The sequence below is a fragment of the Panthera leo genome, chromosome E2 (assembly GCF_018350215.1).
Source record: "Panthera leo isolate Ple1 chromosome E2, P.leo_Ple1_pat1.1, whole genome shotgun sequence".
Taxonomy (NCBI): domain Eukaryota; kingdom Metazoa; phylum Chordata; class Mammalia; order Carnivora; family Felidae; genus Panthera; species Panthera leo.
Window position 1 is genome coordinate 20,040,410 of NC_056693.1, and position 13,892 is coordinate 20,054,301.

The 13,892-nt window shown below is 45.5% G+C and overlaps 1 protein-coding gene across 1 annotated transcript in view; it reads left to right on the forward strand.

Moving 5' to 3' along the window:
- The window catches only part of RHPN2 (rhophilin Rho GTPase binding protein 2), a 58,557-nt gene that overhangs the window by 11,912 nt on the left and 32,753 nt on the right, over positions 1 to 13,892 (forward strand). Inside the window, exon 2 of the mRNA XM_042917810.1 lies at positions 944 to 1,059. Coding sequence (XP_042773744.1) covers positions 944 to 1,059 — 116 coding nt within the window. The remainder of the gene's footprint in view (positions 1 to 943; positions 1,060 to 13,892) is intronic.

Genomic DNA, 13,892 nt, shown 5'->3' on the forward strand with positions numbered 1-13,892 from the left:
AAGAAGGTGCTCTGCATGACCCCCTCCCCCCCCTCCAGGGGAGGGAGAAGCATAAGGAAGCCTGCACATGGATTGTTCCACACTCTACCCATGTCTTTTCCTCTGTGATCCAGCTCTGGGTCCTTACTAAGCTGCTGTCGTATAGCTGTGAGTGCAACTATGTGCTGAGTCCTGTGAGCCTTAGTGAATCTCTGAACGTGGGGCTGGTCTTGGGAACTCCCAACATTGCACTAATGTGAAAAATAATGACATGCACATAAAATACATGAGCAGGAAAGAAACCAATTCGCAGTGGCTGTTTTGGAGTTGGATCGTTATTAGTGACTTTTATTTTCTTTTATATTTTTCAATATTTTATGTATTTTCCATTTTGATGTTACTTTTATTTTCAGAAAAGGCTCGTTTTTAAAACATTTGTTACTTAAATGTTGTCATTTTTATTTTTAAAGTTTATTTATTTTGAGAGAGAACATGTGCATGCAAGAGAGAGTGCATGAGAGCAGGGGAGGGGCAGAGAGAGAGGGAGAGAGAGAATCCCAAGTAGGCTCCGAGCTGTCAGTGCAGAACCCAGTGTAGGGCTCCATCCCACGAACCACTAGATCATGACCTGAGCTGAAATCAAGAGTTGGACACTCAACCAACTGAGACACCCAGGTGCCTCTAAATGTTGTCATTTTTATTTATTTATTTTTTTAATGTTCTATTTATCTTTGAGAGAGGAAGAGACAGAGTGTGAGTGGGGGAGGGGCAGAGAGAGAGAGGGAAACACAGAATCCGAAGCTGTCAGCACAGAGCCCGATGCGGGGCTCAAACTCACGAACCACGAAATCGTGACCCGAGCCGAAGTCGGACGCTTAACCAACTGAGCCACCCAGGCGCCCCATAAACACTGTCATTTTTAGAGTGGCTGACTTCTGAAGGGTCATCTCTCATTTTCCTTTAGGGTTGCAATCCCCTTGCACAAACTGGCCGAAGCAAACTGCAGAATCAAAGGGCTGCCTTGAACCAGCAGATCCTGAAAGCCGTGAGGATGAGAACAGGAGCAGAAAACCTTCTGAAGTAAGTGTCTGCTGCCTCAGCGGGGAGCCGGCCTCTCCCGGAGCCTATCCATCCCTAAACTCCTCGGCCTGCTTGGCTTCCTCTCTAGCTCTCGGTTTTAACTTTGGGTTCCCTCCTTGTTTCTGGCGCCTGGAGCAGGCCCTTCCTTGCCTGGAGCTTGATTATGTTACAGACAAGTATTTTACCCCACCTGTTTGTGTGTTTGGGGATGGGGGAAGCCAATGATCACATTCCTGTTTGTTTTCTCTGCTTTCTCTGGGACTTGTCCGTCCGTTTTCTCTGTTGTCTAGTGGAGAAACCATGCCTGGTCTAGAATCACTGCTTGGTAAGTGTTGGATGTAGAAAGGAAGGCAGGAGGGAGGGAAAGGGACATTTCTGTTGCCAGTGTCCAGCCCTCCAGTGAGAGGCCCCAGTACAATCCCATGGCCTTGGGGCCCTCATTATTATGCTCTGGTGGTGAAATAGTTACTTACGAAGCGTAGAACTCAGTGAAGCTTTACCTGTGTCATAGGCAGCTGGAAGCCCTCCCTACACCCCTCAGTGCAACACAAGGCAGTGTGTCAGCCTCCCCTTGTGTATAAAGGGTGCAGACTTTTCTTCTTCCTTCAGAGTTTCTGGGGGTCACTCTTGTCAGCCCCATGCTACCTTCTGCACGGGGAGCCAGGGTAGGCACCGTGCCTGCTGCCTGGCCAAGTGAGACAGGTGCCCCCTGGAGACTCAGAGAGAGATGCAGGGTGCTTGTAGGGACCTGGAGCTTGGAAACCTGGCAGGGAACCCGGAAACCTGGCAGGATGTGGATAATGGGTGTTCCCAATGGGTCACCTGCACTGTTGGAGGCCTTTGGGAGCCCAGAGGCTATTGGGAAAGACAAATATACCAAACCAGGCGTTCACAACAGAGCTGCAGTAGTCTGATGGTCACAGATATGTACAAGCAGCATGATCATCTCCTCCACACGGGCTGCTCACCTGAGCACCCAGGAAAGACAGGAGGAGGGTTTCTGATCATGAACTTAGGGTAAACTTTCAGAATCCATCTGTATTTGCTCCCTAGGAAAGCCGTCTGAGCTACTAGGTGAGGGAAAAGGAAGGTGCCCTATATGTGTATTTTAAAGGGTTTGTATGTTCGCTTTTGTGCACGCATAGGCTTTTTCCAGAAAGTATGAAGAAAGAAGCCGTTAGAGTTGCCTCTTGGGATCAAGCCCAGGGATGGGGTGGAGGTGACTCTTACCCGTAATGTTACCGCCTCCAGTGTTTGGGTGTTCTTTTATGAAGGACATGAATTACTTTTATTCATTTTTCGTGTGAAATCCTGCAAAGGCCAAGAAGATAGTATCGCCAACCACCTGAACCTGCCGCTGACTCGGGAGCAATAGTGTTGTGCCTCGTGTAGGCATTGATACTCGTGGACTAGCAGAGAGCGCAAGTCCTGGGGTGGCCAGGCTTCCGGGAACCTCTCCTCCAGCTACTTCTGGAGCAGGGTAGAAGCTAAATTGTTACCGGAGGAGACTAGGAAACTTACAACATTTCACCTTTTTTTCTTTTTTTAAGTTTATTTACTTATTTTTTTCTCTCTCTTTTTTTAAATTTTTATTTATTTTTGAGAGAGAGAGAGAGACAGAGAGACAGAGCGTAAGCAGGGAAGGGGCACAGAGCAAGAGAGAGAGAGAGACACAGAATCCGAAGCAGGCTCCAGCCTCTGAGCTGTCAGCACAGAGCCCGACGCGGGGCTCGAACTCACCAACTGTGAGATCATGACCTGAGCCAAGGTCAGACGCCCAACTGACTGAGCCACCCAAATGCCCCAGTTTATTTACTTATTTTTAAGTACTCTCTACACCCAGCGTGGGACTCGAATTCATGACCCTGAGATCAAGAGTCGCATGCTCCACTGACTGAGCCAGCCAGGCGCCCCACAACATTTCAGCTTGTATTTTATTTTATTATTTTTAAACTTTTTAAAATGTATTACCTATTTTTGAGAAAGAGTGCTAGTGGGGGAGGGGCAGAGAGAGAGAGAGAGACAGAGAGAGAGAATCTCAAGCAGACTCTGTGCTCAAACTCATGAAACTATGAGATCGTGACCTGAGCCAAAATCAAGAGCCAGACATTTAACCAACTGAGCCACCCAGGTGCCCCAACATTTCATCTTTTAAAATGTCTGGCAATGTCCCTGTCCCCAGAGAAATCTGGACCTGGGGACCATCAGGTCTGCAGCGTAGTGGCCGGCACAGCTTAGGAGGGGCTCTGATTCAGGAGTGTAGGCCATGGGCTGGGCTTGCTGTGCCGGGAAGGGTGTAGGCACCTTCCCCTGGTGTGATTTGTGGCTACGGGTTTTGGTTGACATTTCTGAGAGGCCAGCCCTGTGGCTCTGGGGGGCAGGCAGGCAGCCTTGAGTCTGTGGCTCCCTAGGAGCAGACTACAGTTGATTGGCCTGTCATTCACCCAGGAAGTGAATTTCTTGAGTGCCTAGGAAGTAGCAGGCACTGTTTGAGGTGCAAGAGGAGAAGGCTGCTGGCAGTGCAAACGAATCCCTGCTTTCATGATGCTTAATCTCTTGTGGGGGGGGACCTTCCTAACAGCAAACAAGTCCAGTCATGTCAGAGGTGATGCTTTCTAGGGTGTCGATGAAAAGGAAATGGGCTAGAGGTTGACAGTGTGGTGCAGCCTTAGAAACAGGCCAGTCAGGGAGGCCCTCTCTGAACAGGGGCCTTGGCATTTCTAAGGCACAAACCAGGGTAGTTTTTTTTGTTGTTGTTGTTGTTTTTTGGTCTGTCTTGCTCTTTTAATGACACCAGCAAACAGCCTCTGAGACCCAGTGGTTCAAGCTCATTGTCAAGTTAGCATTTGTTGAGCTGGCAGGGTGGGGGTAGGGTGGGGTTGTTAATGATTTTCGAAGTGACCTGACCTAAAAGTTCAGAGTGGCCCTTTCTGGAGACTGTTGGGAGAGGGAACCCTAAAGGTATTTATTAATCTGACTTCATTGGCACCAACGGTTTCCCAAAAACAAATAAGGCGTTCAGCCAAGTCCAGCTCTGGCCCCGTGGCTGTTCCTGGGTGTCTGATTAGGTGGCCTGGGTGTCTGATTAGGTGGCTGTCCCTGCCAACAAGGGGTAGTTTAAGTCATAAATTGAGCCCCACTATCCTGTGCACCTGTTTTCAGGTTCCCGGATGTCCCTCCATAGACCTCAGATAAAGATCGAGCAGTTGGAACTGGGTGGGGTGGCCTTTGGGAAAGCGTCCCCCAAAACGCAGGAAGGCAAGGGTCCCAGTGCTTTACCCGCATTGGTAGGGGGCTGCGACGCTGGGCAGGCCCTGGCAGGAGCCAGGCTTTCTACCCCTTCAAGGTCTCCCTCCTCCTCCTTTGAGCCGTATCGGCCTAGAGTCCATGAGCTTCCTGAGGTTTGATTAGGAAGATAGCAGATATTTTAAATGTACTTTTCCAGGCTAAGCAAGGACAATATTCTCTCTCTTTTGTTAGAACCCTGCCCTCCCTGGAGAAAAGCTGGGGTAGAAATGTGGTGTTGTTTCTCTGAAACAGAGATGGTCTTTGTAACATTAAAAGCAACTTGCCACATGGTTTAGCTTTAACTAACTGGGCCTTTGAACGAGGGCGGGTCATTTAACATCTTTGGGGTTCAGATCCCCCTCTTGTACTGGGAGCTTTGGACTGGAGCAGGACTGGCCCACTGTGAGGCTTACAGAGGCCAGGCCGGCTCAGGAAAGAGTGGAGGGGGCCAGACCTGGTGCTGCGGGGCAGTAGGGAGTGGTGGGGACAGTGGGGAAGTACAGAGTGCATACTCTCTCCAGAGGGACCACGTGCAGTTTGCCTCATCGTGGGGGCGCAGCCAGGATTGCCGGACCTTCGGTTTTTTGGTTTTTTTCCAGAAGATAGAGATCTGATCTTTTTCTCTCCTTTTTATTTTTCTTTTTTTTAATCTTCTGATATTTGAGTTTTTAAATATTGGCACATAGTTCAAAAGGGGAAAAAAATCACACCCTGAGAACCAAATGAACTAGTCCCTGGACCTCCAGTTTGCAACCCCTGGACCGGAGGGTCATGACGTGCTGGGCAGAGGTGACCAGGGGCAGCCTCAGCGGTAATGAGCATAACTTGAGGTTAGTGACCGCTCACACAGTCGGTTCTGATAGAGGCTGGTGTATGTGCAGTGGGGTGTGTGAACCCCCCACGACCTTTGGGGCTCGCAGCAATCCTGAGGTCTGCCTTCCTATGCTGGGAGCAGATGTCCTGCCAGACCAGCTGATCTGCCGCCTTAGCTGGGTGGCCACATGGGGCCGCCAGGTGGTACTTGCAGGATTTGGGGACAGATGGATTAAGGTCAGACCGTTTCAGTAAGGTCTCCGAAGCTGGTGCAAGTCTTGGTGCTTGTCAACATGCCTGTTCCTGAGGGGACCATTTTACTGAAAGATAGGACAGAAAAAAGTTCCACTAAAGTAAATGGAGTTCCGTGGGGTCAACATTCAAAATTCACACGCAGCTTTAAGACAAAACACGGGACGTTGAAGAAATTTTGGATTTGGAGCGGAGACACAAGCCATCATCATGTGGGGGCTTCTTAGGGTGGAAAAGGTCTCGGCAGCTCCAAATTCAGACAGAGGAGAATGCGTGGATGTAGTCAGTAGCCTCAGGAAATAATTTGAATATGGCCTTCCTTTCCTGTTCACACTTGTTGGGTTCATCACTCAGAGAGAGGCAGTGAGACACCTTCTCGTTCTTGACTTTTGGAACATGTGCATGCTCTTGATGAAACATCCAAGGGAAGGGGCCTTGCCCTGGTGGTCCGGGCCTGAGGGAGGCCGTGGGGGACCTGGGCCAAAGCACACTTTTGCTTCATCCTGGTTGGCCTCAAGTGCTCTTTTGGTTTGTTTGTTTGTTTGTTTATGAGAGAGAGAGAGTGGGTGAAAGGGGCAGGGAGAGAGAGAGAGAGAGACAGAATCTTAAGCAGGCTCCACACTCAGTGCAGAGCCTGACGCAAGGCTTGATCCCATGACCCTGGAATCATGACCTGAGCCAAAATCAAGAGTCGCTCAACTGATTGAGCCACCAAGGCCCCCCGAGGCCTCTTTCAGTTGTAACATCAGTTACCAGACCACAGGGTTCTCGGAGGAAGTTTGCACCCAAGGGAAAGGTGGGAAAAAAGCCATGTTCTTCCATAGAAGTGGAAGGTAGCCCAGGTGCAGAGCATCAATATTGAGGAGACGGGCCCTGGTTTTAATTCCTAATTTGAGCCAGCTGGTTCCATTTTTGTATGTTAACCCAGACTATTCCCCCAGCCTGGGCACAGGGGACCTGGGCACATACACCATGTTCAGTTGATTTACCTTATTTGAGAAACCCCCTTCCACCAGTGAAAAATCATTATCTGTACTAGAAGCACCTCACACTCTAGGGTTGGTTTCCTATTCATCGTTGTACCCAAAGGTAGCATTGTGAAACTGACTCTGAGGCCCTACTTGGCCAACAACTTTTTCCAGAGTGACCCATACAGAGGTCCACGTCCAAAGAGCAGCTTGCCGATTTGTTGCATCCTAAATCTCAAATTGCCAAATCAAGAGGGAAGAGAAGGGGCAAATCAATATATAGAGGAGGAAAAATCCAGAGTTGGCCTGTTTGGGGGTCCTGCAGGTATTTGGGCAAGGACCTTAGGGTGAAAATTGTTATATTTAAGTTGGATCCACTCTGTTGCAGAGGACCAGTCCCACCCCGCATTTCTTCTAGAGAGTGGTCTTTATTCTGCCACTTTTTTCAGAAAAGACAATGCCAGTTTCCAGGTGAAACGGAAAGAACTAGAAGGCCGGGGTCTTGTTTTCCGTTATAACTCCTATATCCTTTGGTAGACGTGGGCCACAGTTTGTCTGTGAGCTTCCTGCAGGCAGCATGGAGAGGGGAATGTGACTTGGAAGGCTTCTCATACCCGTTGGTTCAGCCAGAGGCAAACCAGTTGCTACAAAGAAGCCGTTCCCAATACCAGGGGTTGGGAGGATTTCTTTCCTTGTGTCCTTGTGGACATTATCAGCTCGTGAATCAGTCACGTTCTCAGAAACATCTTTGTAGTACAGGTTTTACAAGCGGCAGATTGTGACCCATGGTGTGTAATGAAATCCAGTCATTGGGTTGCTGTAGTGTTATAAAAAATAGGTATTTGTTGGGGGAGGTGTCTAGCTGGCTCAGTTTGTAGAGCATGACTGATTCTTGATCTCAGGGTTATGAGTTCAAGCCCCATATTGGGCATACAGCCTACTTAAAAAAAAATATGTATACATATACATATATATATATATATACATACATACACATATGTATACATATTTGGTCTCTGTGCCTCGTTCCTGGCACAGAGCTCCTAAAACTCTTGGAATCTCCTGTCTTCTGTATGTTAATGAGGTGATTCCTGATGGGGGAAGGGAGCCTTCAAGATACAGTCTGTTTACCAGAAAGACCAAATCTGATTAGAGCGTTAGTCCCTACCCCTGAACTTCTGGGGAAGGGAAAGGGGTTGAAAATTGGGTTCAGTTACCGATGGCCAATGATTTAATCAACTGTGCCCACATAATGAAGTGATGAAACCCCCCCACAGTGAGGTTTGTGAGCCTCCAGATTGGCGAACACATCAAGGTGCCAGGAGGGTGGCGTGCCTGGAGAGGGCGTGGAAGCTGCTCACGCCTCCTTGGCCTATGGGTCTGTTCCATCTGACTGCTCTTAACGCTGTGTCCTTTAAAATAAACCACAGTAAATGCAAGTAAAGTGTTTTCCTGAGTTTTCTGAGTCATTCTGGTGAATTATCATAGAAGGGTGTTGTGGGAACCCTTGATTTGTAGCTGGTTGGTCATAAGTACGGGTGCCCCTCCCCCTGCAAACCTTGTGGCTGGCACCTGACATGGTGGCAGTCTTGTGGCATTGAGCCTTTAACCTGGAGGAACTGAATTGAAGTGTTGGGCACCCAGTTGCAGTCAGAGATTCAGAATTGGAGAGTTGCAAATATTACTGTTTTTTTAAAAAAGTAAGCTATTAGAATAGAATAATTGGTGTGCATCACATGAATGGTTTGGTTTGTGCGACTTTTGTTTTAGAGAGTATGTTTGTGTATGGATCTACTGTGTTGTGTACAAAATGTGTTTCTTACTGGTAATCATGCTTCACCCCCTCCAACCCCTCAGAATTCCCACACCAATGCTCTTCACCGAACTGAGCTTCCAATATCTCATTGCCCAGCTGGGGAGCTCAGACGTGTACGTGTGAAGGCTTACCAACCAGGAGCAGTAAAAGCACCAGTGTCATCATATCTACTGCCAAGGTCAAGCATGGCCTTTTCCGAGGAGGTGTGACATAAGCGTGTGGGTTCAAGAAGCAGGAGTTTGGTGGGGCGCCTGGGTGGCTCAGTCGGTTAAGCATCTGACTTTGGCTCAGGTCATGATCTCACAGTTTGTGAGTTCGAGCCCACATCGGGCTCTGTGCTGACAGCTTAGAGCCTGGAGCCTGCTTCAAATTCTATGTCTCCCCCTCTCTCTGCTTCTCCCCCGCTCGTGCTCTGTCTCTCTCTCCTGCAAAAATAAATAAAAACATTAAAAAAAAAAAAAAAGCAGGAGTTTGGTGAAGGAAGGGAGAGAAAACATATAAATACATCATGGAGAGAAACTGATGGGCTCAAATATGTGACAAGGCAGGAAGAACCCCAGTGGAGAGGGCACACTGTAGGGGAAATGGTTTAGCATTTTATTTTCTGGAGGAAAGACAGCAGGTGAGGAAAGCAAGCACAAGACAGGTGGCTGGATTTTCATCAGCTGGGGAGGGGAAGGTGACCCGGTACTGTCTCGCTGGCTGGCTGGAGCTCTTGGCTGATGGACCTCGGGTGTCCCCATGTGTGAAATGAGGAAGTTCTAGTAGCTGGTCTGAGGAATGACCAAGGACTTGCCAGGATGGCTCATGGGAACGTACTCAGCAAGGCCTGGCTCAGTACTTGGTTGTTAACTGTTAGTTTTGCAGTGATTCCTAATCTGTAAAATGCACTTGTAAAGTCTTCCACGAAGTGTCCAAACTTCTGCTTTGAAGACTTGGGTAAAGTTCATTCCTTCATATCACTTAAACCATTCCATTCTATGGATGTGTCACATTTTGCTTATCCGCTTGCCAGTTAATGGATGGATGCCTGGATTTTTCTCTCTTTTTGGCTCTCTGGCTTTTTGTTGGGACATAAATTCTCATTTCTCTCATAGACTCCTAGCAGTGGAATATGCAGTTGTATGGTAAGTTTATGTTTGTCATTGTTAGAAACTACTCAGCTGTTTGTTCCAAGGTGGCTGTGTCATTTGCCTTCAGCAGTGTATGAGGGTTCCTGTTTCTCTGCATCCTCACCAATGCTTGTTACTGTTACTTTTTCATCAGAGCCAGTCAGGTCGTGTATTGGTATCTCATCCTGGTTTTAATGTGTACTTCCCTATATTGTCTGATGACATTCAGCGTCTTTTTGTGTGTTGATTAGCCATTCGTATATATTCTTTAATAAAATGTGTATTCAGATCTTCTGTACATTTTATGAATTCAGAAAGTTGCAGGCTACGAAATCAATATACAGAAATCTGTTGTATTTCTATACATTAATAACAAATTACCAGAAAGGGAAAATAAAACAATTCCACTCACAATTGCATCCAAAATAACACAATACCTAGGAATAAGTTTAACAAAAGAAGTGAACCTGTTCACTAGAAACTATGGCCCCGATGACAGAAATTGAAGGTACAAATAAATGGAAAGACATTCCAGGCTCATGGATTGGAAGAATTAGTATTGTTAAAATGTCCATACAGCCAAAGCAATCTACAAATTTGCTGCAGTCCCTATGAAAATTCCAATGGCACTCTTCAGAAATAGATAAAACAATTCTAAAACTTTGGAACCACAAAAGAGCCAGAATAGTTAAAGCAGTCTTGAGAAAGAAGAACAAAGCTCTAGGCATCACGCTTCCTGATTTCAAACTATATCACAAAGCTGTAGTAATCAAAACAGTATGGTACCGGTGTAAAAACAGACACATAGATGAATGAAACAGAATAGAGTGCAGAAATAAGCCCACGCATATATGGCCAATCAGCTTATGACAAAGGAGGCAAGAGTATACAATAGGGAAAGGATAGTCTCTTAGCAGTGGGGAAACTGGACCGCTGTCTTACACCGTGCACAAGAACTAACTCAGAATGGATGAAACACTTGCATATAAGACCTGAAACCATAACATTCCTAGGAGAAAACATAGGGAGTAAGCCTCGACATTGATCATGGCCGTGATTTTTTGCATTTGACACCAGGAGCAGAGGCGGCAAAAGCCAAAAACAAGTGGGGCTACATCAAACCACAGAGCTTTTGCACAGCAAGGAAACCATCAACAGAATGAAAAGGCAACCTACTAAATAGGAGAAAGTTTTTGTAATTCGTACATCTGATAAGGGGTTAATGTCCAAAATACAGAAAGAACTCGTAAATTCAACAGCACAAAAACAAACAGTCCGGTTATAAAATGGGCAGAGGACCTGAATAGACATTTTTGTAAAGAAGATATGCAACTGGCCAACAGACGCATGAAAAGATGCTCCACATCACTAATTATCAGGGAAAGGCAAATCAACACCACGATGAGGTCTCACACCTGTTAGAACGGCTATTATCAAAACGAGAAGATATAACAGGTGTTGGTGAGGACATGGAGAAAAGGGAACCCTCATTCACTGTTGGTGGGAATATAAATTGGTGCGGCCATTATGGAAAAGAGTATGGAGTTCCCTTAAAGAAATTAAAAATAGAACTACCATGTGATCCAGCGATTCTGCTTCTGAGTATTTATGTGAGGAGAGCAAAATCACTAACTCAAAAAGATATCTGCACCCCCATGTTCATTGCAGTCTTATTTGTAATAGCCAAGATACGGAAACAACCTCAGTGTCCACCAATGGATGAATGGATGAAGAAGACGTGGTATATGTACACACACCGTGTAATACTATTTGACCATCAAGAAGCACAAAATCTTAACCTTTGTGACAATATGGACGGACCTCGAGGGCATTGTGCTAAGTGAAATAAGTCATACAGGGAAATACCATATGAGCTCATGTACATGTGGAATCTCTATTGAAAAAAAAAGAAGGCTCATGGAGACAGAGGACAGATGGAATGTTGCTAGATTTTATCAGTGATAAAATAAGTCATGGGGATGTAATGTACAGCATAGTGACTATAGTTAATAATACTGTATTGCAGGGGCACCTGGATGGCTCAGTTGGTTGAGCGCCTGACTCTTGATTTCGGCTTGGGTCACGATCTCATGGTTTATGGGTTCGAGCTCCCTGTTGGGCTCTGCACTGATGGTGCAGAGCCTGCTTGGGATCCTCTCTCTCCACCCCCCCCCCCCTTTCTGCCTCTCTGCTACTCATGCTCTGTCTCTCAAAAAAGAACAACATATTGCATATTTTAAAGTTGCTAAGAGAGTAAATATTAAAAGGTCTTATCACACAGAAAAAAAACCTGTAACTATGCTGACAAATATTGTTTGTGGTGATCATTTTGCAATATATATAAATATTGAATTATTATGTTTTATACCTGAAATTAAGATAATGTTTGTCAATTATTCCTTCATTAAAAAAATCTTTGCCCATTAAAAAAATTGTATTGTCTTTTTATTACTTGAGAAACTCTTAATGTATCTGATAACGAATTTTTATTAGATATATAATTTGCAAATATTTTCTCCTAGGCTATGGCTTGCGTTTGTTTTGTTTTTTTTAATGGTATCTTCTGAAGCACAGAAGTTTTTAAATTTGAGAGAGTCCAATTCGATTTCTTCTTTTATGGATTATGCTTTTGGTGTATAGCTAAGTACACATTGCCCGGCCCAAGGTCATAAAGATTTCCTTCTATATGTATATATATTTTTAAATTTTTTTAATGTGTATTTATTTTTGAATCAGAGAGACAGAGCGCGAGCAGGGAAGGGGCAGAGAGAGAGGGAGACACAGAATCTGAAGCAGGCTCCAGCCTCTGAGCTGTCAGCATAGAACCTGGTGCCTGGCTCAAACTCACAAACTATAAGATCCTGACCTGAGCCAAGGTCGGACGCCCAACCGACTGAGCCACCCAGGTGCCCCTATATTTTCTTCTAGAGGTAGTAGAGTTTTGGCTCTTATATTGAAGTCTCTGATCCATTTGGACTTAATATTTATGTATGGTATAAGATTTAGATTGAGGTTTATTTTTTGCTGATTGTGCAGAAAAGAGTTATCAGAGCAGGCCTGAGACAGCTATCCTTAGAAAGCCTGTTTGCAAGGTTGTCCCTTGGCCGGTGTCTGCAAACTTAATTTCAGGATAGTTCCCACCGTTTCCAGAACTGATAAGAATGGTTCACTGTGCCTGAACTGTTTGCACAAACAGTGTTGTTTCTGCTGGATACCTGCTTTCCTTCTGGGAGTCTGGAATTTTGGAACATGCTAGACAGAAGTGCCTACCTACCAATCCCTAGTAAAAACCTGGGGCACTATGTCTCAAATGAGCTTCCTTAGTAGACAGCATTTCACACGTGTTGTCAACACTCTGCCAGAGGAATTAAGTGTGTCCTTTGTGAGAATCCTGGGAGAGAGGACTCTTAGCAGCCTGTGCCTCCAGACCTTACCCCATGCACCTTTCCCTTTTGCTGTAATGAATCACAGCCTTGAGTACAACTCTATTGAGTCCTGTGAGTCATTCTAGTGAATCCCTGAATGTGGGGGGTGGTCTCAGGGACACGGACATACCTAAGGATGTCCAATTGCTTCAGCACTATTTTGTTGAAAAGACTGTCTTTTCTCCTTTGAAATGTCTTGTCATCTTTGTCAAAATCAATTGACCATAAATGTAAGGATTTATTTCTGGATTCTATTCTGTTCCATTGCCTAGCTTTATGCCACTGCTACATTATCTTGATTGCTGTGGATTTATAGTAAGTTTTAAAATCCTATAGCATAAATCCTCCAACTTTGTTCTTCTTTGGCTCTTAGGTCCTTTGCATTTCCATATACATTTTAGGATCAGCTTCTCAATGTCTACTAAAAAGCTTATGGGTTTTGTTTTTGTTTTTGTTTTTTGAGAGAGAGAGAGAGAGCACTTGCAGGGGAGGGGCAGAGGGAGAGGGAGAGAGAATTCTACACGCACTCCAGGTTCAGCACAGAGCCTGATACGGAACTGAGTCTCATGAACTGTGAGATCATGATGTGAGCTGAAATCAAGAGTCGGATGCCAGCCAGGTGCCTCAGCTCTTGGGGTTTTGATTGGAACTGCATTGAATTGATAGATCAATTAGGGAGAACTGACATCTTGACAATAGTGAATCTTCCAATCCATAAACACGGCGTCTCTCCAATTAATATGCACTGCTTTGTGGTTTTCAGGGCACAGATCTTACGCTTCTTTTGTGAAATTTATTCCAAAGTATTTTTACTTTTTGATGCTAATGTGAATGAAATTGTTTTCTGGATTTCGTTGTAAGAGTGCTCACTGCTGGTATGTAGCGATAGGATTGATTTTTGCATATTGAATTGTATGCTGTGACCTTGCCGAATGTATTAGTTCTAGTATTTTGTGAATGCCTTGGGATTTTCTATATACAAGATTATGTCATCTGTGAGTAAAGACAGTTTTCCTTCTTCCCTTCCAATCCAGAGGCCTTTAATTTCTTTATTTACCTATTGCCGCTGGCTTGAGCCTCCAGTAGAGTAGTGATTAGAAGTGGCAAAAGCGGGGGCGCCTGGGTGGCTCAGTCGGCTGAGCGGCCGACTTCAGCTCAG